This window comes from Cyprinus carpio, chromosome B4, assembly GCF_018340385.1.
Source record: "Cyprinus carpio isolate SPL01 chromosome B4, ASM1834038v1, whole genome shotgun sequence".
Taxonomy (NCBI): Eukaryota; Metazoa; Chordata; class Actinopteri; order Cypriniformes; family Cyprinidae; genus Cyprinus; species Cyprinus carpio.
This window is the reverse complement of record NC_056600.1, coordinates 18,933,093-18,959,183: the sequence shown is the minus strand read 5'-3', so window position 1 is coordinate 18,959,183 and position 26,091 is coordinate 18,933,093. Positions and strand designations below refer to the sequence as shown.

Sequence of the window (26,091 nt, the reverse complement as noted above, 5' to 3'; positions counted from 1 at the left end):
TTCATTTTTAACTTGCGACACAAAAATAAACTACAGAAATTAGGTTGTTTCATTGACAACATGACATTTAAAAAAATATATTGGAAAACCTGTAATGTACTCATTTTTTCCCACTGTTTTCTCTTGGCTAATGAAGAATGTATTTGTTTGAGTTTGATGTCCTCCCTGTCCATTAGCTCCCTCACCTGTCTCAGGACACTTCACAAATAAACCATGCCTGTTAACAACAAAAACACATGCTCACTTTCTCCAGAATAGTATTAAAACAAAAGAAAATGGAAACAATCTTAACATTAGAAAATATGACACAGCAGGACATGCATACAAAATACTGAAGTTTGATTAAAACATTTGTAGACATCTCTTGCATGACAGCACTTCAAAAACACAACAAAGGGAAAGACCATTGCCTTATATATTGGCTGTCTTATTGTTTGTGGGCTTTATGTTAAAAAAAAAACCCTGGCTTTAAACACTTTCGCTAGGTATTTGAGTAAATGAAAACACAATACTTACATTTCAATGTGAAGTCCTCCACAGAACTCTCACTCTGAATATAAACACCTTTGTCATATGCACGCAAGTGATTCTGGGATATGGTAGGGTGCGAAGTGTCCATAAGAGCTGTGTCTGAAATCGCTCACTCGTTCACTCATTCTCTAATCCCTATATAGTGTATATCAGTTGAGTGGACTATAATCAGAAAGGAGTGAACGAAATAAGTGAACGGATTCGGACGGTGACCTGTTTTTATACAGTCTATGACGGTGACGTATACACTGCGCGTGAGACTTGGAACGGTTGCAAAAATATCGTCACATATGCAATTTTATATTACATGTATATACTATTAATACCAATAACACTCAAAATTACTTTATTGTAATTATACATACCTCCATGTCAGCTGTGTGTTTTCATTGATGGTATATTATTTATTTGTTTTGTAATGCTTTTATGTTCATATATTATTAAAATACTAAGAACAAAAATAAACACACATTAACACGTTCATAATTTTATGTAATTGTTTTTTTTTAGTATCCTGAAACTCTCCGGAGCAGCGTTTTGAGCTCAGATAAGATAATGGTCATAGAGCGCCCTCAGGCGACCGTTAATTTTACACCAGAATGAATGCGCTACCTACAGGTGATTTACGAACATTTTTAAATTAGCCACCGAATTATCATCATTTTTGTAAGTTAACAACGATGCCACATCCACACTTCGGAGTCCACACACTTCAGTTTGGGACACCCTTCGTCGCGCCACTGTGACGCATTCGCACTTCAAATGCGCACTTAAGTTTGGGACACAGCTAATGTGTCAAACAATAACACTGTTTCTCTCTCACACACACATACACATGCATGCATCGTTGAAAACTACTGCCAACTAGTGGCTTTTGATATTTTTGATACTTTGATATTTTTATACCATCATCAGCCACCAGATGTCACCAAAGTCACCAGTTTTTTAAGTTTTGGCTGTCTGAACTTATTGGAATTTTTTTTTTTTTTTTTTTTTTTTTACTGAAGTAAAATAAATATTAAATATAGCATAAAATAAGCATATTTTACATAAAAAAGGTAAAAAAAAAAATCACAAAAATTGCATAATTTGATAGATTTTATTTTATTGAAAGTGGTAATAGAACATTTCTAAAATATTATAATAATATTAAATAAATAAAATTGGGATCACACCTGAGACCTTTGTGCCCAAATTTGTCCATGAAGGACAGATTAAGGGCTGTTATACGAAGGATGCTTGAGTGTTAAAATCCGTTTTATAGATGAAAAACTTCAGAAACGTATTACAGTACATCCTGGCATCATTTCAGATTTGAAGCACTGAAGACTGCTGTGTCTAGCAGATGTTTTCCATGCAATTAATCCATAATCCATTAATAGATAATCAAATTCATTCTAAATTAATTTCATTATTGCTTTTTAATGATTACTTATTATTTGGTGATATGGACACAGTAGCATAAACATGGATAAATGGGTGATTGTATCAACTTTCTGCTGTTCATTCATCACTCGGAAAAACTTACACTTAAAACTAAACTAAATAAAATCTTTAAATGTATCTCTCAAAAAAATTTTGAAATTAAATGTTTAACCTTCTCAAGATGGCTGCCAACAGAGCTTCCAGAATCATAATGTCACCATTTAAAAATAAACCAGAGATTTAAAATGGTTACATTTAAATGGGTGACACTTAAAATGAAGTCACGGTGCTGACAGGTGCTGACAGGTGCTGCCACAGAAATGCTAATATCTTCTTCCATGCGTCCTCTTGTGCGTATGCATGCGGTTTGGTTTGCCCACCCCACAGCATGACAACTGCAGCAACAATAACAACACACATTCACAAGTAAAACACAATCCCAAATCAAGTCTAAACATAAAATTAGAATTGACATTGAGTGGGCTTATAAACAACAAAAAGAAATGATAGAGTAGATCATGCATTCATACTTTTCTCCTTTGTCCATTCTAGTTTATAGTTAGTTGCACGGAAGTGAGGTGAGTACGGAGGTTCAATAAGATGACCTGCATCAGGATACATCAGGATTTCCAGCAAGTGCCGATTTCCAGCTTTCTCCATCATCATCGCCATCTGGGTTTAAAAGGTCAGTAGTCAATAACCAAATCATTGATGAGAATACATTTCAACTTATATATATATATATATATATATATATATATATATATATATATATATATATATATATATATATATAATTTTTTTTTTTTTTTTTTTAATTGTAGTTTTAAAAGGGGTCATGAACTGAGAAACCAAAATGCCCTTGATATTTTGACATATATAAAAGTGTGGATAAGCCCCGCCTCCGCAGAAGATCAAAGCCTGCTTCTACATCACTGCCTGTTTAGCCCCACCCACCGATTTGTGCATGTAGTGTATTAATAACGAGAGAGGCAAACATGTAGATCTATGCAGAAATCAAATCAAATGATAAAGATGGCTCCGAAGACAAGATACTGTAGAGTGCCAAGCTGTGGAAAAACTGTCTTTGCATTGTCTTCCTTCTGATCCCAACTTTAGGAAAGAGTGAATGAACTTTTATTTTTAATAAAGTTCCAGACCGCATCAGTGATAACTTGGTTCTTTGTTCACTTTTTTTAGTGCAGATTTGTTTACAAAAAAAGACAAGATTTTTTAATTTTGCTTCGTCTGTTATTACAGATCGTTTGATATTTGATAAGAGTATTTATGCATCCATCTGTCAAACATACACAAGTGTTAGCCAGTCATAGCAGTGGGCATTTACTTCGTAGTCTACAATCTGCCATGCCTATTAAAACAGAGTGTTCTGATGGGGGGGGGGGGGGGTCAAAAACAGGACAGAAAATAGCTTATTACTACTAAATTATGTTTTTTGATGTAAAAAATCTTGATGGCATTATAAGTAGACCTCAGAAAATGGTACAAAATAATAAAAAGTCAGTTCAGGACCCCTTTAAATAAACTTTTAAAACAAATAGTTCCTGTCCTTGATTATGACAGTGCTGTCAGAATGTTTCTGATCCCCGTTCATACTGATCTGTGAAAATGACTAAAAACACTGTATTATTTATGTCAGGCTAGTAGTTGACAATGTCACTTTGTTAAGAAACACTACATGCCAGCACACATATCTATAGACTGAACACAAAATACACATGCACAACGTCACTTATTTCTCAATTTATCAGTTACACTTTATTTTAATAGTCCACCTTAGACATTCTACTAACAATAAGTAACTTTCCAACTACGTCAACTAATTCTCATTAATTTGCAACTATGTGTCTACTATCTGTCAGATATTCCAAAAGGCTGATTCAACAAATTAAATCAGCAAAAACAAGCGCCGATCAAAGCCAATCTAGACATGAGTTGGCCACACCCACAGTTCAAAAAAACTCCAGGCAGTGGGAAGGCCCTGCTTGAGAGAGGAGATCCTTTCTGATGGGTATCTCCCACGGAAAGCCGTCAAGAAGGGAAATTAGATCACAGAATCATACTCGGCCTGGCCAGAACTGGGCTCCCTGTCCTGGTGCACTCTCTCCAGAACTCCCAGGGGGGAAGGTGTACAGACAAAGCCTTGACCAAGTCTGAGCCATAGCATCCAGTCCAAGAGGAGCTGGGTGAGTGAGAGACAGCCAGAGGGAACAGTGTAAAGTCTCTTGAGTTGCAAACAGGTACATCTGTGCCTGTCCAAACACTCTCCAGATGAGCTCCATCCCCTTGGGTTGGAGCCTCCATTCCCCAGGCCTCTGTCCCTGCCCCGACAGGATGTCTGCTCCCGATTGAGAAGGCCTGGGATATGTACGGCTCTCAAGAAGAGGAGTTTCCCTAGGGCACACACAAGGATCTGGTGTGCCAGCCTGTAAAGGTGGCATGAACACAGACCTTCCTGGTGGTTGATGTAAGAGACCACCACTGTGTTGTTGGTGTGCACCAACACATGGTGGCCTCTGAGGTCAATGCATGAAACATGGCCAGCATCTCCAGGCAGCTGATGTGCCACATGAGGTGGCGGCCGCTCCACAGACCCTGGGCTGAGCGGCCACTCTTGACTGCTCCCCAAATGGTGAGGGAGGCATCTGATGTAAGCATTACACAATGACAAGGAGTCCCCAGCACCGGGCCCTGAGATAGGAACCAAGGCTATCTCCACATGTCTAAGGCCCGAAAGCAGCAACGTGTGACCTTGATCATGTGAAGTGGGTTTCCCCTCAGGGTTAGCCCTTTGGTCCTGAGCCACCACTGCAAGGGTCTCATGTACAGCAGGCCAAAAGTTATCACGCTGGATGCAGCTGCCATCAGACTCAACAGTTTTTGGAACTGTTTCACAGTGAGTGACTGGCCTTCTCTCACTCTCTTGACTGCCGCGAGGATCGACTCGATCTGACCAGGAGACAGATGTGCCTGCATTGTGGTCGAATCCCACACCACGCCCAGACAAGTGGTTCTCTGTAATGGGGAAGCACACTTTTCTTGGCGTTCAGTCGTAACCCCAGTTCTTCCATGTGGGCGAGAATGACATCTTGATGTTGAGCCGCCAAATGCTCTGAACGAGTTAATATCAACCAATCGTTGACATGGTTCAATATGCAAATGCCCTGGAGTCGCAGAGGACCCAGAGCCTACAACTCATAGATGCTGTCTTATAAGAGCTCTGGCGAGTGGAGGCCTCAGCACTCTGTAGCGAGAGGACACCTAGCAATGCTTGCGCAAAAAGAAAGAACCCAGCACTGTTAAGCTTTGCGCCCAAAAGCGAACCTCAGGAACTTCCTGTGTTGAGGAAGGATGGGAAGTATACCTCTTTCAAATCTTTAGTGACAAACATGTCCTGGGATGTGATTGAGACATGACCTGATTGAATGTCAGCTTTCTGAACCTGAGGCACGGTTCAGCTGAAGAAGATCTAGAAAGGGACGCAACCCTCCATCTTTCTTCAGAATGATGAAGTACCGGCTGTAGAACCCAGACTCTCTGTTGAAAGGAGGGATCACCTTGATGGTCTCCTTCCTCAGGAGAGTGTTTACTTCTTGTTCTGTGACCAGAGCCTGCTCGGGGCCCACCAGAGTGGGAAACACCCCGTAGAACCGAGGTGGACGAGACCTTGAATCTTGTAGCCTCTTTTTAGTTTGCAGGACCCATTGAGACACATTTGGCAGAATCTTCCTCTTGAGACTGACCTCTGGTGTACTTGGAGCGGCTAGCATGGTGCCCTGAAGCTGAGGTCCAGCAGGGGACGGCCGATCTAGTCACTCTGGAGACCTCCTAGGAGGTAGCGAGCCTCCCAGAACTGCTACGTTTCCAGGGGGATACTGAGAGATGCACTCGCTGGAAACCGCTGTGGCCTGAAGCACTGGGGGTGGCAAGGTTGACAAACCAGACTCCTGATGGCACTGAGGAGAGACGGGCACTATATGATGAGGTGTACACTGCTCTTCCCCAGAGGGGCCCGACCTCAGAAGTCCTGGACCATTGGAGTCAGGATGCTTTAGTTGAAGACTATCTAGCAAGAATGATGGTCTGCAGATCTGCCTTCTGCTTAGAAGCCTTCGGCCCGGGAGTGCCGCTCTGACTCCGCATATTCTGGGGGAGTATGAGATGTCCAGTCTTCATTATTCTTATAACTAAAATAAAATTTGGATGCGTTGTATTTTGCCATGTCCCATGCACTGCTCATTAAATTTGAATGAGAGTAGAATATAGTCAAATCATAAAATTCCAAAATTTTGTTCTCAGATTAATATTTAGTTAAATAAGAGATTACTTAATTTGAGTGTTTTGATCACTTGGTAATAAAAACAATATTTTTATTTAATAAATAAGAAGAGTTTGTCCATGTTTCTTGAATGGTTGTCATATTGGGGAATCCGCCCCTTTAAGAAAATATAATAATAATTCAATCTTATCTATATAATCCAGTGTTTTCAATAGCTAGGTGTGGTGGCGATAACATGCAAACAAAAAACTGCATCCAAATATCAGGTCTCTATCGTTACTTCACTCATACTGCATCTGTTTGAGATGCTTTGGGAAAAACTCCTTTTTCTCCGAAGACTGAAGCCTTTCAATAACACAGTGTATCTGCACGGCCATTGCTTCGTGCAGAGAAAAAAAAAAAAAAAAAAACACTGGCTCGGCAGCGGAGCTGCACAAGCCAATGTTGGTAAAGCCCGCCAGAATGGGTGGGGTCATTTGTCTATATAAGCGCCACATCGCCATAGGATCCTGAGATTATTCTCCCTCAGTGACGACTACTAGATCCTCGCTCTACGAGACTACTAAGCCTTCTCTGTGATCAAGCCTCGCTGCAGATTAAGAGACCCCTTACTGCTCGGCCATTCTCGCAGCTTCATGCTGCCCTCACGCCTGCAGCAGTGACGGTCTCCGGTTCCCTGCCGCTATCTGGAAATATAAAAGGGCAAATTTCAGAGTAAATTTTCAGCGTTGCTGCAAATGCCACACTGCTACTGTCGTGAGCCCAGGAGCCTGTGAGGAAAAAACAGTGGGGCAGAGGAACTCGGCGCTCGGTGACTATTGAGCCCACGCTGGCTGAGCCCCAACGTGCCTCACTCTCTCCACTTAGAGAGGTTTCTCCAGTCCACTTCTCACTCCCAGACAAGCATCCCTCTGCGGCTGCAAGCAATCTGGTCTCATTCGGAGGCAGAGAGTGGGATGCCATGGATGACAACATGTCGTTGGAGGCTTCAGATGCAAAGGAACTGTCGGGCTCGTATGTCGAACCTGCCCCCTTGCCATCTGCACAGCCCAGCATGGCCATGGACGCCGAGCTTTTCTGTGTCCTGTCTAAAGCTATGGAGTAGCTGGATTTGGAGTGGTCTCTGCCAGAGGAGCCCACCTGCAGCTATTTGGATTAGTGGTTCTTGCCAGGGCACAGTCAGGCCCCCCGACAACGAGCTTCACCATTCTTCCCGCACCTACACGACCCGACCACCAGGACCCTCAACTCCCCCCACCCTCACCGACTTCCAACATCACCTCACCCCGACCACACATCAGTCGACGGCGCTGAAGAAAAAGGATATGACAGACTGCCTCCCCTGGATTGAGTCAGTGGCCACGCATCTGTGCCGACCCACGGGCATCGGCTGGAAGTCCCGTCCAAGCCGTGTAGGGTGACTTAAGCTCTCGCCAGACGAGCCTACTCATCGAATTACCTTGATGACTCTCTCATTCTGGCCCAGTTGGAGGACGAGCTACTATCTCACAGATTCCTCCTCCTCAGCCACTTAGAATGCCTGGGACAAAGGGGCAATTTTGCCAAGAGTGCGCTGTCCCCCAGCCAATGGATATAGTTCCTGGGAACAGTTTTAGACTCAGCCCAAATGAGGGCGATAGCCGCGCCAGAATGTGCAGAATGTCTGCTGATGAAAAGTGGTCTCGACAGACGCCTCCAACACGGGTTGGGGAGTGCTGTGTGATGGCAAACCAGCTTTCCACCAAACGGGATCTCCTCTCTCAGGCAAATGGAACGATATGGCACCCCCAGCACCAGCTGTGGGCTCTGCACTGTTGGCTTCTCGATGGGAGCTTGCGAGCCTCCCCAAGAACGTGTTAAACACAATCACTCAGGCTAGAGTTCTGTCTACAAGACACCTTTATGACCTTAAATGGTCTGTCTTCTCTGCCTGGTGTACAGCCCGTACTGACTGCTCTGCTACTAGCATTAGCATTGGTAAAGTGTATGGGACATCTGCAGGTGCTATCAGTGAGCTCCACCTGCCTCAAATTTGGGCCCAACGACTCTAAGGACATCCTTAAACAAAGGCACCGTTATGCACCTAAAGTTCTCTCTATTCCATTTAGAGCAAAGGTAATAACTCTATCGGCGCGTCCTCCTTCAGAGCAAGACCAAGAGTTGAACTTACTCTGCACCGTCAGGGCACTGAAAGTCTATGAAGGAGCCCACTCAACTAGAGGCATTGCCTCTTCCTGGGCCTGGTCTAGCGGTGTGTCCACTGCAGAAATTTGTGCGGTGGCCGGCTGGGCCACGCCGTCCACAGTTGCCAGATTCTATAGTCTGGACATCCTGGCCATACAGATGCAGGTCCTTTCTGCATAGCAGGGCGCTCTGTCGTATGAAAACCAGTGCTTGGCATTTGCCTACTTCATGTATGAGTTCTGAAGCTGTATTGAATTATTTCAGGAAGATTATACAAGGCTGGGCTGACCTCTTTAAGTTTAGCCCTGCTGCCTTTTGTGGGGCTTCCATACAAAATACTTGGTCCCTCTGGGCCCCCTTTGGTACTTAAGGCAAGTATTAGTCATTTCTCTAGCGTAGCATGGAGGGATTGTAATGGTTCCCCAAAGTGTCTTAAACAGATGCAGTATGAGTGAAGTATTGATAGGAAATGTACTCTGTTACTAACGTAACCTCAGTTCCCTGAGATACGGAATGAGTACTGCGTACTTTGCCGTGCTATGTAGCTGCACGACTCAGTCGTCAGTTCAGTCGAAGTAACCTGAGGATCCTATGGCGATTTGCCGCTTATATAACCAGATGACCCTGCCCATTATGGCAGGCTTTGGCGGTCTTTATTGCTTAAACAGACACAGTACTCGTTCCGTATCTCAGAGAACCGAGGTTACGTTAGTAACCGAGTAAGTTTTCTCCAAATAAGAAAAAATAATACATGTGTGAATTGTATGAGTTTCTCTAAAAACACATGGTTTACATAATATTTTATGCATTTATAATTTGAAAGCAAATAAATAACCCTGTTTAGGAAAGGGACATCATACTGTAATGTCTGTTTTGTGGTTTTGTTTCATGTTCTTGTTTTCATGTCTTTTATTTTGTAGTTTGATTCATGCTGTTTGTGTCATGTTTTGATTGGTTTATTGTCTTGTCATGTGATTTATCAGTTATGTTTACTCTTTGGTTGTCTTAGTCATGTGTCTGTTTCCCATTGGTTTGTTCTTGTCATGTGACCTGTACTGTTTGTTACAAGTAGTCATGTTTTTGTCATTAGCGCTTGTCGTGTATTAACGTAACGTTTGTAACCTGCTGTCGGTGAGTCTAGTCTGTTTCATGCCAAGTCAAGTCTGTTTCATGCCAAGTCTGTTCAAGCCTCGTCGAGTCAAGTCTAGTCAAGTCTGTTCATGTTTGTGCAAGTCAAGTCTTTGTTTATTGTTTGGATTATCACTGTAAATAAACTGCACTTGGGTTCATCTACACTCGCCTTCAGTGGACTAATCGTTACACATACCTTTCGGAAAATATAATTTGTATCTTAATGTTGCAATGAAAACGTATTTAACAGTAATATATGTCCATGTCAGGGTGGACATATTTTATGGTTTATGCTTCGAATAATGGCCCATAATTGTAGGGCTGTGACGGTCGCCGTGAGAACCGCATCTACTGCCACTGGCCGTAGTGCACGTGATGTCACGCAAGCATAATAAAAAGTTTTGTATGCAAGTGTAATAACACTAATAGTTGCAAATTGTATTATTTAGACTATATGTTTATGCGTTCTCAAATGACCTCAAATGCCGTACACAGCGTTTCCTTTAGATTGGCAGATTTGAGCGCAGGAAAATACAGTTTATTCTGTATTCAGCAAATCAATTTTGTGTTGGTCTATGGACCTTGTTGGGAAACCAAATATATCACCGATCTGGAGCCATCTTCATTCATGTCACTCATCTGCGTTTGTACAAGTATCTTCAAGTTCCCATGATCGCAAACGCAGGGCTGGTCAGTTTTGGTGATGCTTTCTCCAAACTGGCCAAATACAAACGACACAGCGATAAATGAAAGATATTAACAAGAAATGTGGGAACGATTCCTAATTCAAAGAGAGCGCGTGTGCAGATGAGGAGTTAATGTGCCACTTGCTTGGCGGCGGAACAGTGAACCATGTCTAGTCTACACCGGATGCGACACCGCCACGTCGCAACAGGTTTAGTCTCTTTACAGGACATTTGAACTCTGTGTCAGTACCACATAAACAGGACGAGACGAGGCATGACATGACATAAAGCGAATGGGAAATTAAGACCAAAATTTGTGGGTATTGTGAGGGTTGAAATGCACGATGGTAATATTGATCCAGTAACTACAGTAATTAACTTTCATAGTGGGAAGTGATGCCTTCTGGGGGCATTTTAGCCCAAGTTGCCGGGGGTGTTTTATATGGTGCCCATGAGCTGACATGGTTTTATAAGAGGTCACAGACAATTTTGCAACAGGTAGAAGGATCTACGAGTGTAAAGAACTGCTACTTTTACCAGGATGACTTTAACCAAGCAACAAAACTGGCAACGCACTTAAGTATTTTTTTCTATTTTCCCTTTCCATCTTCTCTTTTCCACCTCTATCGTGTTTTCAATAGATTCCGGTTGTCTCACAACAACGCTCTATCATTAAATGCAGATGGCAATGCAATTTTGCTAACCTGCATTCTATCTGCTCCTCTTATTCGATACCTTTTCTCTTTTTCTGTGGGTCTCTGGAATTATCAGTCTGCTGTCAACAAAACCTTATTCCTGCTATTGCTTCTCATACTGCACTTAGCATCTTGGGCTTGACTGAGACCTGGATTCATCCAGAAGACTCAGTAACCCTTGCTGCTCTCTCTAAAAACTTCTCCTTCTCTCAAACCCACTGACAGGTTGGGAGGGATGGAGGTGCTGGTCTTCTCGTTTCTAATAATTGCAAAATACTCTACCTATGCTACCCTATTTGCAATAATAACTCATTTGAATCTCATGCTATTACTGTAACAGCTCGGATAAAATTCCATGTTGTATTTGTTGTATGTCATTTATCGCTCTCCTGGGCAACTGGGGACCTTCCTAAAAGAGCTGGATGGGCTGCTGTCCTCATTCCCTGAGGATGGCAGTCCACTCATAGTCTCTGGTAACTTTGCCTTATGCTGCAGATTTCCATTCACTCCCAGCTTCATTTGACTTCAAATGCCTTACCACCACAAGCACTCACAAATCTGGCAAGCAACTGGACTTAAAGGGTTAGTTCACCCGAATATGAAAATTAGCCTTTGTTTTACTCATCTTCGAGGCATCCTAGCACTTTTCTCTCACTTCCGGTATCTGTCATATGTGGACAGATCTGTCATAGGCGTTCCAGCAGATGACACCGGACGTATGCGCAGCATGCACATCTCTGAGATATGCTAGTCTCACGAGTTTGTTCTCCACAGGGATTCCACTTTACATTGAATCCTATCTCAATGATTGGTCTTTAAAGGTGACATGGGGAGGGGAGGTTTCCAAAGCACATCAACTGCTCACCGGTATTCCGCAGAGATGAGTTCTTGGACCTCTACTCTTCTCCATATAAACACTGCATCACTAGGTCCCATCATACAGGCACATGGTTTTTCCTACCATTGCTATGCTGATGACAGACAGTTCTATCTCTCATTTCAACCAGATGATCGATCGGTAGCTGCACGGATCTCAGGCTGCCTGCAGAACATCACAGCATGAATGAAAGAACATCACCTACAGCTCAACCTGACAAAGACTGAGCTTCTCATCTTTCCTGCCACTCCGACTCTACAGCATGATTTCAGTATCTAGTTGGGTTCATCAACAATTACCCCATCAAGTTTGGTCAGAAATCTTGGTGTAATCTTGGATAACCAGCTGACTTTCAAAGACCACATTGCAAAACCTACTCGATCTTGCAGGTTTGCATTGCACAACATCAGAAAAATTAGCTCCTTCCTAAGGGAGCATGCTGCACAACTTCTTGTCCAGGCCCTTGTCATTTCTAGACTGGACTACTGCAATGCCCTTCTGGCTGGACTTCCAACGCACAATCAAACCTTTACAAATGATTCAGAATTCAGCAGCACGACTGGTCTTCGATGAACCCAAAAGGGCCCATGTCACACCTCTCTTTATCTCCCGGCACTGGCTCCCGGTTGCAGCTTGCATCAAGTTCAAGACATTCATGCCACAGGCTCAGCACCCTCCTACTTCCACTCACTTTTGAGAATCTACATCCCCTCCAGAAGTCTGAGATCTATGAGTGAGCGATGCCTCATGGTACCATCACAGAGAGGCACAAAGTCACTTTCCAGAACTTTTTCGTTCACTGTTCCTGGCTGGTGGAATGAACATAATGCAGAAAAGCTCAAAATTAACCAGTTCCCTTCCGAGGCAACCTCAAACTGCATCCTCTAGGGGTCACTATGGGGCATGCCTTCAGCGTGATCAGTGTCTGAAACATACATCTAAACATGACAATAACATTGGCCGGTGACGGCCTGTGACGTCATCACCAGCCACGACCACAGTATAAAAGGGCACTGGGAGAACACATCATCCTCTTCTTTGTCTTCAGGACTGTTTTGTTTGAAGCGTGCATTTCCGGTAAGAACAATTACTCTTCCTTACCATGGCGGGCACTAGTAAGGCATTTAAGAAGTGTGTGGATCCGTGTCCTCGTTATTTGACACCTCGTTATGTGACGTCATCACCAGCCACGACCACAGTATAAAAGGGCACTGGGAGAACACAACATCCTCTTCTTTGTCTTCAGGACTGTTTTGTTTGAAGCGTTCATTTCCGGTAAGAACGATTACTCTTCCTTACAATGTTGGGCACTAGTAAGGCATTTAAGAAGTGTGTGGATCCGTGTCCTCGTTATTTGACACCAGATGACACACACAATCTTTGTGTCTTTTGTTTGGGCGAAGAGCATGTCCTCGAGGGGGCAGATTGCACACACTGCGAGCTTTTTTCTATGAAAAAGCTCTGCTCTCGTTTGTTTCCCTTTTTGAGGAAAGAGGGACAGCCATCAGTTGCCCGTGGTTCAGGACCTGAGGCACAGAAGGAAATGAGCTTGTGGGGATCACAGATGGACCTGGCTGATGAGTTAAAAAAGCGTATTTTCCTTTAGTGCTCATCAGTGACAGATGAGAGTTAGCTGCTGGACAACGATGCTATCTCTCTTACGTTGTCTGATCCAGCAGCTAGTGCTCTACTGGGTCAAAGCCAGACTGAGCAGGAGATGTCTGATGAGTAGTGTTGGGCAAGTTACTCTGAAAATGTAATCAAATTACTCATTTTAAAAGTAATCACGTTACTGTTCTGATTACTTTATTTCAAAAGTAATTAGTAATTAGTTACATTACTATTTACGTTACTTTTTTCTCCATGAAATGTATGAAATCCCAGCATACACGCTCCTGATAAATATTTATTAAAGCATCAACATTCACAAAACACTGTTATTTTTAACTAAAGTAAGCATAGGCTGCTGCGTTCATGGTTTGGCATGGCAGAATGCCAGCAAAGAGCACTGCTAAAAGTTATCTCAGTTCATCGCAGTCTCACAAATCTCTGTTATAACACAATAAATATATGCATAAAGAATCTTTCATAATGTCTGAAATTTGTGTGTTTTAATGAGAGGATTCGTGAGCAGCAAATTTCAGCACTTCATTGCTCAATGCTGCTGTCATGAATCTGGTCTACGAACTCTGTTTGTTCACCACCAGAGGTCATTATCCACCACACAGACTCTCACACTACACACTATACCCCAGACTACATATCGCACGATCCATTGCACTAATGACACAGCTGCAATCAGTCAGACTCCCTATATAACACCTGTTCATTTGCTGCTCAGATCACTGAGTATTGTTCTGTGTTTTTCACTCTCCCAGTGTCAGCTGCGATACGGAGCCAGTCTATTGTCCTAGTTTTGTCTTATTCATAGTTCCTCGTTTAGTCTAGTCCTTCCTTGCCTGTTTTCCCGTGTATCAATCTCTGCCTCAAGTAATGCGTTACTGCCCAACACTGCAGATGAGGATGAAGAAGTCAAGACTGAGTCCTCATAATCCTCCTGCCCCACGTATAATGAGCTGCTTGAAGTTATGGATTGAGCCATGGTGAGGCTTGACTTGCCGTGAAAGTGGGCCAAGAAAGTGACGCCTCGAGGCTGCGTTGACAAGCGTTTCCTTTCTAACCATAGCCCTCCAGCTCAGGTGAGCCTTCTTGGTCACACACCTGATTGAAAGGCTCATTATGTAGCTCATTATGCTGGCTTTTGTTTTCTCAGGTGTGAATCACACTAATATTGATGGTCAATCAGGCATATGCCCTTTCAAAACAAAAAGTGTCTTAGAAAATTTAAATTAATCTATTGTTTTCTGTGAGCGAGTAAACAAGATGATTTTCACATCATTTTGAAGCAAAAATTCTAGGCTACAAGCTCCAGGTTTGACAGTCTTGTGAACAAATGTTCATTGGGTGTTTTGTGGCCAGAGGTATAAATACAGCATGTTTTTAATGTGTGTTAAAACAGTGTATGGCCCCTTTAAGAGATCACCGATCTCTGCCCGCGAGATTTCCTGTTTGCATGTGCGTGAATAGAACAGCCATTTTGTCATAATCCGATGTAGCTGCCGAGTGCCATGTCGTGGTGTTGGCATCAGGGAGATTTATTATGAAGTGATGCTGTCTTTCTGGGTAAATATTACGGTAAAACCTTTCTTTGATATCCGAGAGAACCAGAGACCTGTTTGTGTGAACTTTCGATGTGTAATTCTCTGTAGATGAGATCAGATCGTGTGTGATCCATGTGAACCTTGCGTCGGGTGATAGTGGAAGTTTCCAGTTCAAGTTCAGTATTTCTTGTTCTGTTCTTGTGTTAGTATCTGGGATTGTACAAATGCTATCAGTCCTGTTAAAACTCCTGTTTTAATGTTTAACAATGTGCTTTCATGTGAAAAAGGTGGTTATTGTGAGAGCAGAGATGAGATTACTTTATTAATGTGTTTCTTTTATCTCTTCTTTGTACCATAGCACTACCGTATTCTTTACTGTGTCAGTACCTCACTTTTTGACCATGTTTGCATAAGGATTCAGGATTTTGGTGAAGCTAAAAACATTTATCTAAGTGTTCCTTTGCACTTTGTCTACACGGCCTGATCAAGTATCAAGATATTTTTGGTTGTGCTCACTCCAGAGTAAATTATTTGGGAGTGTGTGTCTCCTACTGCTTTTCAACCAGTGTTAATCTGTTGTTAATCTACATTTTTGTTTTTGTTACATTGGAACCGGTGAAACATTTCATTATTATTATTTTTTCTTTCTGTAAGTCTTCAGTGTCATTACACTGTGTAACTCTTGGGAGTAATAATTTGAATTTAGTAATTTTTCTTACTTTTCCTATTTTCTTGTGTATTATTTATTTGTATTTATTTATTTTTGCTCAGCTGTGTTTCCGCCGACCGCTGTAACTTCTTTTAAGTAAAAAAAACAGCAGTCAGATAAAACCCCTATACAAACAAATTAATCTGTTGCCGTGTGTGTTTCTTTTTCCTGACCACCCGGTTACAGTTTTATGACCTTATTTCAGTGACTTCAAAATTTTAGTTTTTCACTGACCACACATAAATGTTGTTTTCTCAAAAACACAATCATGTACAACATTTTGGCGTGGGTATACTGTTCCCCACAGTGACCCCTAGAGGATGCAGTTTTAAGTTCCCTTGGAGGGGAATGTCTCAGGTTACATATGTAACCATGGTTCCCTTAGAAGGGAACGAGACACTGCGTCCTCTAGGTCCCTTGCCATGCTTCGCACATAAGCTTAAGACAAAGAAGTGGATGACGTGCTCTCCCGGTGCCCTTTTATACTGTGGTCACACTGGGCGATAATGTCACAGGCTGTAACTAGCCAATGTTATTGTCATGCTCAAATGTAAGCTTCAGACACCGGTCACACTGAAGGCACTCTCCATAGTGACCCTTAGCAGATGCAGTGTCTCGTTCCCTTTTCAGGGAACCATGGTTACATACGTAACCTGAGACGTTTTCTCATACAATTAAAATTAACAGATGCTAACATTGTCTGCAATGATGTACAACACAAACACCTCAGTTAAAATGTCAGAAAATGTAATTTAGTGTTCCATGAACTTTTAATGAAGTTTTGAAGTTTGCTCTGTTTTATGTTACAGTAGAAAGCAATGTTTAGTTATAAGCTTACTGTGACAGAACTGAAAAATATGTAACTCACGTCTTCAGCAGATTCCACTGCAGGAAGAGTCTGATCATCATCACCATTCACCAACAGAAGAGGACACTTTATTCTCCCAACCTGTGTGCATTTTAAAAGATGATTGGCGTTAACAGAAAAACAAATTATTAAAAATAGATTAAAAACTAGACAAACAGATCAACAAATCCATCATGATATATACTCACATCAACTTTGGCACTTTGACAGGGAAGTGATAAGATCAGATTTCTGAGGATAACCTGGTTGTCCTCATTCACACATAGCTTATCTGCATGGCTGGAATTAAAAAATATATATATATTTTTATTTTTAACATTAGTAAAATATTCACAATGGACAGATTTACTCAATATTACAGTTGTTTAATAGTGTGAACACAATGTATGTATATGTGTGTGTGTGTGTGTGTGTGTATAAACAATTTACATTTATATAGTTACACTTACATCTACATATTACAATTAACATTTATATATTCAGAATTATAACTACATTTAACGATTTACATTTATATATTCAGACTTATAACTATATGTTCTGATTAACATTTATATATTCAGATTTGTCTATAAATTCAGACTTACAATTATATATTTAGAATTACATTTATATATTCAGATTTATAAATATATATTCAGATTTATAAATATATTCTGCTTTACTTGTATAAATTCAGACCTATATGTGTATATTCAGATTTACTTCTATATATTCACAGTTTACATTTATATAATTTATATATTCAGATTTTATGTTAGGGTGACCAAACGTGGCATTTTCCCAGTACATGTCCTGGCCAGGATTTCTATATTGCCTAAAATATCCACGTTTTAGCTTTGTTTGGCTGCACAAACCAATTGTTGTACGACAAAGTACCGTGAGAGCTCTAGAGAGCAGATGGCTTCTTGTGCTTTTGAATCGCTCTTACGGAACTTTGATGTTATACACCGATCAGTATGCTCAGTGCTGCTTCAAGTCGAACACTAATATGTACAGATATTTGCTTTGCTTTGACCTTTCTCTGCAGATCCCACGATTGGTCGATTATGTACAATGTCTGCATGTTATTGGTCAAATGATCATTACCTTCATTAAGTATGAAAACAGGAAACCAAAGCCAAAACGTGGATATTTTAGGCAATATAGAAATCGTGGCCAGGACGTGTCCTGGGAAAATAGCACGTTTGGTCACCCTATTTTATGTCATTATTTTCTGTTTGGTGCTTCATACCTCTTTTACTACATACACACACACTTAACTGCGACTTAAGTGCTCAAATGATTGTGGTGGAACTCTGTGTAATTAAAAGTATGATAAAAGCTAAACACTTATAATGCCATAACATCCTAATCCTACATCCTCATGGTTTCTGTGTCTAACCTTTTCATCAGCTCAAAGAGTTCAGAGAGGGATTTTTCAACAGGCATCAGATGACTTCCACTTATGCACACACAACACTGGGGCTGCACAATAAAAAGACACACCAAAATATGGAATGTAATACAAATAATCTGCATTTAAAATGTAGATACACGTGTTTAGATGTGCCAAGCAAACCTTAATGACTTTGGAGTAGGACGCCATACTGAGTGTGATGGCACTTCCCAAACTTAGCCCAAGAACAGCCAAATGATCCTTCTTTACCATTGGATGATTATTCAGGATCTGGTATGCTTTCTACAGGAAACATGTATACAGTACATAAACATGCATATCTGTAAAGACTATATAAAGACTATATACAGTTGTCCCACAACATAACCCAACTTTGGGTCCAGGTTTGCATGCACTCAATCCAAATGGAATTTACATTTTGAGTGAAGGTTCGGGATGGAGGACTGTTCTCCTGCTGATGGACAGTGTTTTTATTTTATTATTATTTATTTTTTTTGTTATTTTTTTTTGGCATTCATCCAATATGTGACCACCTTCTTTGTCACAGATAATGAGATGTTGTGATAATTAATTAAGCTAAAACTCAGCAGTCTAAGCATATGGCAAATCAACTCCATATATTATCACATGTGCTTTTATGGCCCGAAAATCTGAGTGGGTGCTGAAACAGTTCCTCCGGAACAACAGGCAGGTAATTACAATGCCAAACTACATCAAATGTCATGTCAAGTTGGTCCACATTTTTAAACCAAAAGTTCTGAATTACCTCAAAGTAAGAAGCATCAGTGTCTTCCAGGCTCAGGTCTTCTGGAGTGAGGTACTCAAGTGCCATGGATGCAAAGCCATGAGATGCAAGCAGGGCAGAACGGTACTCAACGAAATCACCACCTACTCCCCACAGGTCCAGCACTCCTGGGTATGGCCCGGAGCCTAAAAAAACTTGGCAAGTCATTTTCAAGCAATTTACATAACGTATTTAACACAAAATCAAATATAAATCAACCCCTTGGGAAACCGGGGAATATGAAACAATGTCAAAATTGAACATGAATGGTTGTGGGTGATTAGAAATCTAATATGGATATTTGTACCTGGAGGCAGGAATAATGTTCCTCGTACTCCTTTCTCCCTGATGTTCACCCGCTGCACACCTGGTGCGACGTACCAGCGTTCTATGACTCTGGTGGTCAGGGGTGTTTGCTGACTGAATCCTTGAGATAGATGCCCACTGTATACTGAAATACGAACTTCCATTGGTCTGAAAATGTCCCTCTTACGTATCCTAGCGTAAAAAGAACAGTAGTTAGGTGACTTCTGGCTTCCAAGCTCCTCACATAAAAATTAAATCTGAATTTAAACTTGGTAATAAAAAGCCCACATCACATTTTTCTAGTCAAAGCTACCTGAGTCCATGTCGACTTCCTGGTATGGGCCTCATGCTCCACAGCAACCCCATTGGCTCTGTGCCATCATAAGTGCCTCCCAAACTTTCATCTTTGAACCCTAAATTATATATGACAGCATGCATCCACAACATGTACTTGCAAATCTAGATGTGTATCTTCCCCGAAACTGATATCAAAATGACCAGTTTTAAAGTTTTTGTTATTTGGAAATCCTTGCTGAAAATCTGTAGATAATTTGCTTTGGAATTTGGAAGTGATGTGACTTGGAATTTGTGCCCTGCATTTAAACCATTCAAGTGCACACACAGAGTAGTGAGCAGTGAACACACACACACACACCCACACCCGGAGCAGTGGGCAGCAATTTTTGCTGCAGCACCCTGGGAGCAGTTGGGGGTTCGGTGCCTTGCTCAAGGTTCTCACCACAGTCATGGTATTAAAGGTGGAAGACAGTGCTGGTCCTTCACTCTTCCCACCTCCAATCCCTGTTGGTACTGAGACTGTACCCATGACTTTTGGGTTACAAGTCCGACTCTCTAACCATTAAGCCAGTATATCTCTGAAACTTTAATTTCACTAAAGTTCTCCTGGAAAACAAGTCCCATTTGAATATAAATTTACTTAGTTTCTATCTAGTTTAAGTAGGACCTAGCTGTAATTCATTTATTTTATGTAATTTATGGCCATAAACTTGTCCAATCAGCTGGTTGATGGTTAACCTGGTTAGGGCTGATAGACCATCTTGGCAAACCTGGCTAGTACCTAGCTGATGTAATTTCCACTTTAATCCAAAACATGACTTATGCTGTTATAAGGAGCTTGTATAAAGGAGCATCAGCTTTGTTAAAATGGAGCTCCTTGTAATCCAACTGGGGGCTGATAGACCTAATGCCAAATGGAACAGTATGAAACCTTGGAAATGTTTCATGAGCAGCTGAGCTTTGCCACCAAAATTTTAACAATGGCACATTCAGGCAAATTTGCCCTTTATAACACTGGAAAATCAGATCTTTCTTGTCAAAAAACAATGCACAGCTCCTCAACCAAGTTCTTGTCATTTCAATAATAGACTACTGCAATGCCCTGCTAACCAGCATGACTAAGTATCTACAGATGAGCTTGAATCCAGCAGCTCATCAATTAGTCAAAGAGAACCCATGTCACATTTCTCCTGATCTCACTCCACTTGCTCCCAATAACTGCCAGAATCAAATCATGCATTAGACTGTACTACACACCTGTCACTGATCCATGTTCATCACTGACATAGTGTCCAAATGCCTCCCAGAAGTCCTTGTCATCTGACTGATGCAGAGAGTGTAGTGTCACTTTTTGATTTGGTGGTAAATTTGTTACCGCAATCTGAAACTTCTCATCCAACAGTCCTCGAACGGGCTGAACAGAGAGCAAAGGGCATGTCCTCTTCTGAGTGCTCACAGACCTATTAGAATACATGTGAAAATAGCATCTGAAATTTTCTTCTGGCTTACCATAAAGAATAGCAATTGTGTTAAGGAATATGAATGGTAGACCGAAGACATCCTATTCAGAGTGTCCAAATATCTATTGTGAAAAAATTCTAGCTGCAGACCAAACCACAGAACCTACCCAGCACATTTTAATTCTCTATTTCAAGGTTAAATAGGGGGTAAACATTTAAAATGCTAAACAAAAACCATGGTCTGACACAGATCTGCCAGTCAGAGATTAAATAGCGTTACTCTACCCCACTCAACATGTCCATAAAATATCCATGTAATCCCTAAGGCCTATATACACACACATGCATATATATATATATAAAAAGTTTTTGCCACCTTCCTGTTCTTTTTTCTTTTTAATCTTTTTTTTTTTTTTTTTGCATATTTGTCACACTTAAAAAAGATTCAGATCATCAAACAAATTTTAATATTACACGAAGATAACCCGAGTAAATACAAAATGCAGTTTTGAAACAAAGATTTCTTTTATTAAGGGAAAAAAGCTGTCCAAACCTGCCTGGCACTCCATGAAAAAGTAATTGCCCCCTAAATCTAATAACTGGTTGTGCCATCCTTGGCAGCGACAACTGCAAACAAGCGTTTGCGATAACCGACAATGAGTCTTTCACATCACTATGGAGGAATATTGGCATACTCTTCTTTGCAGAATTGTTTTAAATCAGCCATATTGGACGGTTTTCGATCATGAATGGACTGTTTAAAGTCACAGCATTTCAATTGGATTTAAGTCTAGACTTTGACTTGGCCACTCCAAAACTCAAAAAAAGCACACTTCCATCAATTATGGCAAGTCGTCCAGGTCCTAAAGCTGCAAAGCAGCCCCAGACCATCACACTACCACCACCATTTTTGACTGTTGGTATGATGTTCGTTTTATGAAATGCTGTGTTGGTTTTACGACAGATGTAACAGGACACATACCTTCCAAAAAGTTACAGAAATTACAGAATATTTGCCTAAAAGCCTTGGGGATAATCAAGATATTTTTGGCAAATGTGAGCCAAGCCTTTGTGTTATTTTTGGTCAGCAATGGCTTTTGCCTTGGAACTCTCCCATGGATGCCATTTTTGTACAGTCTCTGTCTTATTGTTGAAACAAAAACACTGACCTTAATTGAGGCAAGTAAGGCCTGCAGTTCTTTAGATGTTGTTCTGGGTTCTTTTATGACCTCCTGGATGAGTCATCATTGTGCTCTTGGAGTAGTTTTGGTAGGCCGGCCACTCATGGGAAGGTTCACCACTGTTCCAAGTTTTCTCCATTTGTGGATAATGTCTCTGACCGTGGATTGCTGGAGTCCCAAAGCATCAGAAATGGCTTTATACCCCTTTCTAGACTGATACACGTCAACTATTTTGTTTCATATCTGTTCTTGAATTTCTTTAGATCGTGGCATGATGTGTTGCTCTTTAAGCATGCTTCATTTTGTCAGTCAGGTTCTATATTAGTGATTTCTTGATTCAACAGGTCTGGCTGTAAACCTGGGTGTGGCTAGTGAAATTTTACTCATCTTTCTAAAATAGTGTGGTTAATCACAGTTCTTACATGATTTAACAGGAGGGGGCAATTCATTTTTTCACATGGGGCAGATACATTGGAACAGCTTTTTTTTTCCTTAATAAATGAAATCATCATTCAAAAATTTACTTGCATTATCTTTGTGTAATATTAAAATTTGTTTGATGATCTGAATCTTTTAAATGACAAATATGCAAAAAAAAAAAAAACTTTTCATGGCACTGTGTGTCTGTGTGTATATATATATATATGTATATATGTATATATATATATATATATATATATATATATATATATATATATATATATATATATGGGTTGTTGTCGTGACATGGCATTTTCACTGGCCCACAGGATAAAAAGTAATATAATTAATATTGTCGTTATTTAATATGCTGTAAATTGTTAAACATTTCTACATCCTAATTAAAATTAGCCCATATGTTACTCACCCTCAATTCATCCTTGGTGTATATGACTTTCTTCTTTCAGACTAACCTAGTCAGGGTTATATTAAAAATTTTCTTTGAACTTTTTAGCTGTTTCATGGTACTCCGGGTGTTGCTTGCATCAGTCCAAAAGAAGTTAAATATAAATCGCCCATCCATAAAAATAGTGTCTTATACGGCTTTGGGGGGTGAACATAGGCCTTCGATTCGCTACAGAAGGCCTTTGTTCATCCCCCGGAGCCATGTGAGACAATTTTTTAATGGAGGGACGCTTTTTATTTAACTTCTTTTGGACTGATGCATGCAACACCCGCTGAGTGCCATGAAACAGCTTAAAAGATCAAAGACAATTTTTAATATAACTCCAACTGGATTCGTCTGAAAGAAGAAAGTCATATACACCTAGGATTACTTGGGTGTGAGTAATTAATGGGCTAATTTTCATTTTGGGTGAACTAACCCTTTAAGGCTTTGAAATAACAGTGAAGAAAAAAATTAATTTTCACATAGCCTAATCTATTTATATGAATATAATGTGTATATTATAATGATTGTATAACAGAATATAACATAACTGTGCAATAAACGTATAAGTTTGAAATGAATGGGGCTACCAAATGTGTGAAAATCAAGTCTTTGCTCATAATAGGCAGGAGGGGCAATATTATTAGTCTAAATCTGGAAAGTTGCTGGGTTTAACAAGGCAGAGGACTGTGAATATACAAGAATCAAACCGCTTATGAACCATTCAGGCATACCTGTCAACCATCCCATTTTTCCTGCGATTCTCCCGTATTTTACCATTCTATTCCACTATAATCCCATTTAAATATTTTCCTGTATTTTCTCCCGTATTTTGAATTTTAAAAATCCCACTAATCCCACTTTTATGTTTGCTACATTCGCCTCCGGTGAAACTTCCGTAATTTGTATGGCCCAAACAAAGAACTTATACTGACTTCTATACTTGGCTTCTATACTGTTTGGCCCAAACCTCATTATATGAATAATCATGTCAACATATTCCAAGGTTGTCCAGTTGCCAAACCTTGTATGAAACACATCCTTCTCAAACAATCGACACATACAAATTTCAACCCATCTGCCCCCTCAATTTAGCAATCTACAACCCAGTGATGCTATTGATATCTGCACAGGGAGTACCGTATGAGTAAAACAAGGATCACTGGTAGACATGGGAGGATAAGACTCAGGTGGTGCTCCAGTAAAAAACAAACAAAATATACATGTAAATTGAGATGTAGCTTACAATTCAAAAGGCTATGGTTTAAGTGAATAAATATAAACGCTGCAAGTTTCAAAGTCAGGTGCTGTGCTGCTTTGTTTTTTACTGGCGAAAAGCGCCACCTGCTGGCAAAGAATGAATTAGCATTTTTCATTCTTTGGTCTTTGTTTAGACCAAAACGCCCCTTATTTTAATGCAGGAATCATGCAGTTATAAATGTGAACCAGTGGATCGATAAGAAGATAATTAATTATTAAACTCTAAAGATATAGCCTATTCTAATATATATTTCTATGTTACTAAATGAATTTAATTGTTTAATAATAATTGTTTAAATTAATATAATAAATGAATTAGCGCTGTCATCGTTAATCCGTTAAAGCATGCGATTAATTTTACAATCCTTAACGTGTTAAAATAATTATTATTAACGCAATAAATGCAAAATTACTGAAGCACGTTTTTTATTCTAACCCTTTAACCCAATTTTGCTTCTCTGCTTGCAATCAGATCATTTTAAGCTGCTAAACTCCGGGAAATTTTCAGTCCAATGATCCAGTAAGCGAATGTATTCAAACAATCCATCCAAAACAGAGTTAATATAAAGGATGAGAGAGAGATTGCAGAGAGAACAGAGACTCGCATTGCGTTTTAAGTGAATTATTCATTCCAGTGTGTTTGGCTTTAAAACACGTGCTCTGTCATATTCTGTGATTATCTCTGAAGAGCCAATCTCCCTCAAAAGTCGCGCTGTTTGAAGTACAGACTGAACAGATTGTCAACATCCCACCACTGTATGGGCAGATGAGACTCAAACTATGTTTTCTCGACTGGATAACCAGTCTCGCTAGTAATTCTTTGACTAATGAAGACTGCAATCAAGGTAAAGGCGATTGCGGTGGCGTACAGAAGTCGTACAGTACAGTAAGTACCCGTGAGTCTTTTATAATAATGCATGTATGAGTGGATTAGGGATAGGGTAGGATTAGGGATGTAGAATATGGTCATGCAGAATATGTGCTTTATGTTAATAATAGGCATGCTAATAAGAAACTAGTTAATAATGAGAATTGGTCCCTATACTAAAGTGTTACCATGTAATTAAACTGATAAAAAAAAAAAAAATCTTCAATTATCCTCAATACAATATTTATTTACTTATGTAACATAATTGTAATACCAATTTATCCACTCCCTGGTAAGAATATAAATAAATGAGGAATTTACAGTGAATGTAACCTTTTATATTTTTAATTTAAACATTTTTATACCTTTGAACATTTATAACATTTACTAAAAATGAAATGTGGCTATCAAAATATTTTTATATAATTTCTCATCCTGAAGAAAACACTGATTATACAAGTCAAATGGCTTACCTTAAGGAAATCAAGTTGTCCACACGGTTTATTTGTTTTAATATTGTCAAATTTGCCACACACCTAAGTTTAGAATTAAAAAATGCTGCAGTGAAGTAATACATAATTGTATATGGTTGTGCAGGTGCAGGCAATGAGAAAGGCAATGACTCAGGAACAGAGTATGATGGGCTTTTTATTACGGTAAAAAAATTGCCTGAGGTGATCAGTGCAGGTTAGGCGGCAACATAACTGGGGCATGGCCCACAGGACAGAACACCCTGCTCACATAGTTTACATAGACATGAGAGTACATGGCAAGACAAACAAACCTAAAAACTCACATTAAGTTGGTTACACCAACCACATGGTCAAACACAAAACACAACGTGTCAACACAAGTCATGGCAGGATTGTTCTGAACCTATCATCCCAATAAAGGAGCCACCAGACATAATATACAGATTTTACTTTGGGGATTTTATATATCTTATAAACTTGTATTTTCATCCCCCCAGGGAATATACAGATGTGAAAATTATATATGACTTTATAAGTAACATATATGGCAACATCACTCTTGAAATAGTATTAATATAAAAATTGAGATAACCAGTTACATCAAAAAAAAAAAAAAATGTTATGTTGGGTT

The 26,091-nt window shown here is 40.2% G+C and overlaps 1 protein-coding gene across 1 annotated transcript; it reads right to left on the bottom strand.

The window, feature by feature from the left end:
• Positions 1-1,624: 1,624 nt before the first annotated feature.
• LOC109062839 (peroxisomal succinyl-coenzyme A thioesterase-like) lies at positions 1,625-25,595 on the bottom strand. Its single transcript, XM_042722320.1, has 11 exons — positions 25,461-25,595; positions 20,608-20,810; positions 19,367-19,466; positions 19,055-19,245; positions 18,730-18,893; positions 18,126-18,245; positions 17,949-18,031; positions 16,753-16,843; positions 16,565-16,645; positions 2,487-2,628; positions 1,625-2,351 (listed from the first exon to the last, which is right to left on the bottom strand). The coding sequence occupies exons 1-11, from the start codon at positions 25,562-25,564 to the stop codon at positions 2,227-2,229; spliced, it is 1,404 nt and encodes a 467-aa protein (XP_042578254.1). The 5' UTR covers positions 25,565-25,595; the 3' UTR covers positions 1,625-2,226.
• Between the last annotated feature and the right edge of the window lie 496 nt (positions 25,596-26,091).

What these genes read in the sequence shown, in the direction of transcription:
- LOC109062839 (XM_042722320.1), bottom strand. Translation starts at nt 25,564, where the DNA reads ATGTATTACTTCACTGCAGCATTTTTTAATTCTAAACTTAGGTGTGTG. An exon ending in CCTACTCCAAAGTCATTAAG is followed by an intron (nt 18,032 to 18,125) that starts GTTTGCTTGGCA and finishes TTTATTGTGCAG; the next exon opens with CCCCAGTGTTGTGTGTGCAT. An exon ending in CTCTTTGAGCTGATGAAAAG is followed by an intron (nt 16,844 to 17,948) that starts GTTAGACACAGA and finishes TTTTAATTCCAG; the next exon opens with CCATGCAGATAAGCTATGTG.